The 6,325-nt window shown below is 46.0% G+C and overlaps 1 protein-coding gene across 1 annotated transcript in view; it reads left to right on the top strand.

Annotated features, from left to right (window-relative positions):
- The first annotated feature begins 302 nt into the window (after positions 1 to 302).
- Positions 303 to 6,325, top strand: part of LOC139556878 (zonadhesin-like) — a 6,913-nt gene continuing 890 nt past the window's right edge. Inside the window, exons 1-2 of the mRNA XM_071370974.1 lie at positions 303 to 572; positions 4,858 to 6,325. The exon at positions 4,858 to 6,325 is cut by the window's right edge and continues 890 nt beyond it. Coding sequence (XP_071227075.1) covers positions 303 to 572; positions 4,858 to 6,325 — 1,738 coding nt within the window. The remainder of the gene's footprint in view (positions 573 to 4,857) is intronic.

The raw sequence follows: 6,325 nt of genomic DNA, 5'->3' as shown, positions 1-6,325 counted from the left end.
TGGACGAGTGGAAAACGGCGTTCAACACACCACTTGGACACTGAGTATTTGGTCATGCCATTTGGTCTCACTAACGCTCCTGCTGTTTTCCAGAGCCTGGTTAATGATGTTCTGAGGGATGTAATTGGACGCTTTGTTTTTGTCTGTGGATCCCTAAGGACCCTGAGGCTCACCAGCAACACGTTCGCCAAGTTCTCCAACGGCAGTTGGAGAAAAATATTTTTGTTAAGGCTGAGAAATGTGAGTTTCATGCTTCCTCTGTGCCCTTCCTGGGTTACATAATTGCACAAGGACAGTTACGGATGGACCCTGCCAAGGTCAGGGCAGTCAGAGTGGCCTGTGCCCTCGACTCTGAAGCAGCTACAGGGGTTTGCCAATTTTACAGACGTTTCATCTGTGACTACAGTCGTTTGGCAGCCCCTCTCACCACCACCTACACTTTGTCCCACTGGTCCCCTGAGGCAGAGGCAGCGTTCCGGGAACTCAAGCGTCGCTTCACTTCCACTCCGATCCTCATCCAGCCAGACCCAGAACTCCAGTTCGTCATCGAGGTGGACGCCTCCGACACCGGGGTAGGTGCTGTTCTGTTTCAACATTCCCTCTCTGATCAGAAGCTCTACCCATGTGCTTTCTTGTCCCGCAAGCTCTCACCTGCAGAAAGACGTTTCGACATAGGTAACCGGGAACTTCTGGCTGTGAAGCCGGCTCTTGAGTGAAATATACACTTCTGTGTATTGATTTTAAGAAAGGCATTGATGTTTATGGTTAGGTACACGTTGGAGCAACGACAGTCCTTTTTCCGCGAATTCGCACCGCATCGATTATATGCAACGCAGGACACGCTAGATAAACTAGTAATATCATCAACCATGTGTAGTTAACTAGTGATTATGATTGATTGATTGTTTTTTATAAGATAAGTTTAATGCTAGTTAGCAACTTACCTTGGCTTCTTACTGCATTCGCGTAACAGGCAGGCTCCTCGTGGAGTGCAATGAGAGGCAGGTGGTTAGAGCGTTGGACTAGTTAACTGTAAGGTTGCAAGATTGAATCCCCGAGCTGACAAGGTAAAAATCTGTCGTTCTGCCCCTGAACAAGGCAGTTAACCCATCGTTCCTAGGCCGTCATTGAAAATAAGAATGTGTTCTTAACTGACTTGCCTAGTTAAATAAAGGTGTAAAAAACAAACAAACAAAAAAAAAACGGTCAAATCGGTGTCCAAAAATACCGATTTCCGATTGTTATGAAAACTTGAAATCGGCCCTAATTAATTGGCCATTCCGATTAATCGGTCGACCTCTAATCTCCACCCCGCTGATCCTCAACACTGGGGCCCCACAAGGGTGCGTCATCAGCCCTCTCCTGTACTCCCTGTTCACCCATGACTGCGTGGCCATGCACGCCTCCAACTCAATCATCAAGTTTGCAGACGACACTACAGTGGTAGGCTTGATTACCAACTACGACGAGACGGCCTACAGGGAGGAGGTGAGGGCTCTCGGAGTGTGGTGTCAGGAAAATAACCTCACACTCAACGTCAACAAAACAAAGGAGATGATCGTGGACTTCAGGAAACAGCAGAGGGAGCACCCCCACAGTAGTGGAGAAGGTGGAAAGTTCATGCAGGCTAAAAGTGTTGCATAAAAACAGCGTTGTAGTGCTGCGTCGATGTTGAAAATAAAAGTCATAAAAACAGCACTCCTTTGCTGTATTCCTTAACAATCTCTCTCTAGGCATGGTTTTGAAATCTTACAGTAGCCTGCTCTACAATCAGTATCAACTGTGGGCTGGTGGAAGCTGCTGTAGACACAGGGATCTAAGCTATCCGATTGGCCAGTGGTATGCCTACAGGTGCAACTGATTTTAGCTCTGTGGGCCTGCCGTGTAGGCGGAATTTGTATCTTCAGACAATAAAAATGGTTCAAAATGGGAACTCTTCGCCTACCAAGCATACAGGCCTGCACCTCGATTGGAGTGTGTGTGTGTGAAAAGGTGAACTACAGTGCTTGGAAAGACACAGACTACCTAGCCTAAGCCCCAGCGGAAAGGCTCTCTCGCTGGTGCTGAAATACAACTACAGTTTATGTTCTTGAAAAAGTGAAATAGGTTGGTTCAGCCGTATTGACAGGGTATTTGAAGGGCGATAGGTAGTGTCTGTCTGTCTCCTAAACTTCCAAGCCTCTGGTGAAGAATGTGGAACAGAGGCTGTGGCACCTAGATGGTGAATATCTGAGAGGTCAAACTATCTTTGGTGAATCTACAGTATGACTGACTATTTCACCAACGGCATATTCTGACATTTTATGCGAATGTCCCGCATTTACATCGAAGAATGAATCGTTTGAAACCGGTGCACATTTAGCCTCTCAACTCTGACTCCAACCCAAAGTCCCCCAAAGGAGACTGCTCAGCCATCAAGATCTCTGCACTCAAACTTTCTTCTTTCCTTTCGCCCTGAGTGGTTCCTAGAACATGGAGGAAGGTCCCAAACTCTGGTGTCCACAATTTTCAGATTACGCCTTGTCTCCTTGTAGTATTGGTATCATCTGGAGATGGGTTTGTTCTTGAGGAATTGTATTGAACTGTTTTTGGCTGATGAAAGCTTTTTCTGAGTGGTTGTACATGATTTCACCTCCCCTTCTGTTTGTTCCCTTATTTACCTCTGTCCTGTCCTGTGTGTGGGTATCTATCAATGGGAACATGGATGTCTCAGTTGCATGTGATCTCTTTCAGTCTGGCCCCTGTCCAAACAGCTGTTTAGGAGGAGCAAGCAGAGGGTGGTATAATATGACACCTTCTCTGGTGCCTGCGCTGTGTTCAGCAGTATCTACAACAACATGCCTCTCTGACTTGTAGAATAACACATTATGCATGTTATATTAATGACATTTCTATCTGCAGTGTTCCACAATGTTGTGCCATGCTGAATGTGTCCCTGTCTGTTCTGTTAGGAGAGTTGACAGTGTACTGATAGGGTCCTACCACTAGGGAGCAGCAGATCCTCATTACAGGTAGACTAGACTTGCAGGCCACTGGCAAACCAATATATCATAATGGAGAGACCTCAACCTTATCAGGTAGACAGGCAGCATCCCAATTAAGAAAAGTGATCACATATTTTCATTCAGGTCTCTGACAGACCAGAGAAGGGTTTCTATAGCCTAGGGTCCTGTTTCTCTGCTTGGGTCTCAGGACTACTTTATGGAAATCTCTCTCTGCTACTTTAAGTCTTGGTTGCTAGGCCCATATCTCTCTGCTACTTTAGGTCTGGTTGCTAGGCCCATATCTCTCTTCTACTTTAAGTCTTGGTTGCTAGGCCCATATCTCTCTGCTACTTTAGGTCTTGGTTGCTAGGCCCATATCTCTCTGCTACTTTAAGTCGTGGTTGCTAGGCCCATATCTCTCTGCTACTTTAGGTCTTGGTTGCTAGGCCCATATCGCTCTGCTACTTTAGGTCTTGGTTGCTAGGCCCATATCTCTCTGCTACTTTAAGTCGTGGTTGCTAGGCCCATATCTCTCTGCTACTTTAGGTCTTGGTTGCTAGGCCCATATCTCTCTGCTACTTTAGGTCTTGGTTGCTAGGCCCATATCTCTCTGCTACTTTAGGTCTTGGTTGCTAGGCCCATCTCTCTCTCCTACTTTAGCTGCCCTTTCCATAGTGTGACACTGACATCCATAGGTCCTCTCCTGTGACATGATGGCGTCTCACTGGGGTTAGGGTGAAACAAAGACACTCTGCAGGTGTCTAACTCTAACCCTCCTGTGGAAAGATGAGGCACCGAGGAGTCTGTGCTCATAGTACATGGGGTCCGAGGTGGGTGTGTGTGTGTGCGTGCATACATGTTCGTGTGGAGTTTGCGTGTGTGTGTTTGCGTGTGTGTGTGTGTGTGTGTGGTGTTCATCCCTCCAGCTGGTGACAGAGACTGCAGCGGATTAGCTGGTTCACCCGCCACCACATTACTTTCTCACTCTCAGGGGATCAGCCTCAGATTACTGAGCTGTCCATAACTGACAACCACACAATCAGACCTGGATTGAAATAGGATTTTGGTTTTCTTTCAAATACTCTGTGAGCGTTTGATTGAGCATGCCTTGGAGTGCATGAGTGGGTGGGGTTTGCACTTTTGGGACTATTCCATTGGTTCCAGTATTCGAAAGAAAAATAACTTTTGGACCAAGGTCTGCCACGCTAATGACACCCCCAAAATGAAAATAGTTTAGGTAATCACTGTACAAAAATTCAATTTTGTAATGCTTGCTAATAATGCGTGTCTCGTTAGCAATAAGGTCATTTTTTGCTGTGCAATTTTCATTGGACCAAACATTTTGCTTTTTGTAGTGGTACTGGTCCAAAACTCAGCCGAAGTTTAAAGTTTAAAGCCATTAGCCATGGTAGGGGCCAGTGGATAGCTTCTGCACTGAGGGCAGTATTAGCCAGTGGATAGTTACTGAGGGCATTATTAGTCAGTGGATAGTTGCTGAGGGCAGTACTAGTCAGTGTATAGTTGCTGAGGGCAGAATTAGTCAGTGGATAGTTACTGAGGGCATTATTAGTCAGTGGATAGTTGCTGAGGGCATTATTAGTCAGTGGATAGCTGCTGAGGGCAGTATTAGTCAGTGGATAGTTGCTGAGGGCATTATTAGTCAGTTGATAGCTGCTGAGGGCAGTATTAGTCAGTGGATAGCTGCTGAGGGCAGTATTAGTCAGTTGATAGCTGCTGAGGGCATTACTAGTCAGTGGATAGTTGCTGAGGACAGTATTAGTCGGTGGATAGTTACTGAGAGCATTATTAGTCAGTGGATAGTTGCTGAGGGCAGAATTAGCCACCCACTCAGACTGAGGACCTATCCGTTCAGACTGAGGACCTATGTATTCAGACTGAGGACCTATCCATTCAGACTGAGGACCTATCCATTCAGACTGAGGACATATCCATTCAGACTGAGGACATATCCATTCAGACTGAGGACATATGTATTCAGACTGAGGACATATCCATTCAGACTGAGGACCTATGTATTCAGACTGAGGACCTATCCATTCAGACTGAGGACCTATCCATTCAGACTGAGGACCTATGTATTCAGACTGAGGACATATGTATTCAGACTGAGGACATATCCATTCAGACTGAGGACCTATCCATTCAGACTGAGGACCTATGTATTCAGACTGAGGACCTATCCATTCAGACTGAGGACCTATCCATTCAGACTGAGGACCTATGTATTCAGACTGAGGACATATCCATTCAGACTGAGGACCTATCCATTCAGACTGAGGACATATCCATTCAGACTGAGGACATATCCATTCAGACTGAGGACCTATCCATTCAGACTGAGGACCTATCCATTCAGACTGAGGACCTATCCATTCAGACTGAGGACCTATGTATTCAGACTGAGGACATATCCATTCAGACTGAGGACCTATCCATTCAGACTGAGGACATATCCATTCAGACTGAGGACATATCCATTCAGACTGAGGACCTATCCATTCAGACTGAGGACCTATCCATTCATACTGAGGACCTATGTATTCAGACTGAGGACCTATCCATTCAGACTGAGGACCTATCCATTCAGACTGAGGACATATCCATTCAGACTGAGGACCTATGTATTCAGACTGAGGACCTATCCATTCAGACTGAGGACCTATCCATTCAGACTGAGGACCTATCCATTCAGACTGAGGACCTATCCATTCAGACTGAGGACCTATGTATTCAGACTGAGGACCTATCCATTCAGACTGAGGACCTATCCATTCAGACTGAGGACCTATCCATTCAGACTGAGGACCTATGTATTCAGACTGAGGACCTATCCATTCAGACTGAGGACCTATCCATTCAGACTGAGGACCTATCCATTCAGACTGAGGACCTATCCATTCAGACTGAGGACCTATGTATTCAGACTGAGGACCTATCCATTCAGACTGAGGACCTATCCATTCAGACTGAGGACCTATCCATTCAGACTGAGGACCTATCCATTCATACTGAGGACCTATCCATTCAGACTGAGGACCTATCCATTCAAACTGAGGACCTATGTATTCAGACTGAGGACATATCTATTCAGACTGAGGACCTATGTATTCAGACTGAGGACCTATCCATTCAGACTGAGGACTTATCCATTCAGACTGAGGACCTATCCATTCAAACTGAGGACCTATGTATTCAGACTGAGGACATATCTATTCAGACTGAGGACCTATCCATTCAGACTGAGGACCTATCCATTCAGACTGAGGACTTATCCATTCAGACTGAGGACCTATCCATTCAGACTGAGGACCTATCCATTC

Source organism: Salvelinus alpinus, chromosome 28 (genome assembly GCF_045679555.1).
Source record: "Salvelinus alpinus chromosome 28, SLU_Salpinus.1, whole genome shotgun sequence".
Classification (NCBI taxonomy): Eukaryota; Metazoa; Chordata; class Actinopteri; order Salmoniformes; family Salmonidae; genus Salvelinus; species Salvelinus alpinus.
This window is presented reverse-complemented; position numbering and strand designations above follow the sequence as displayed.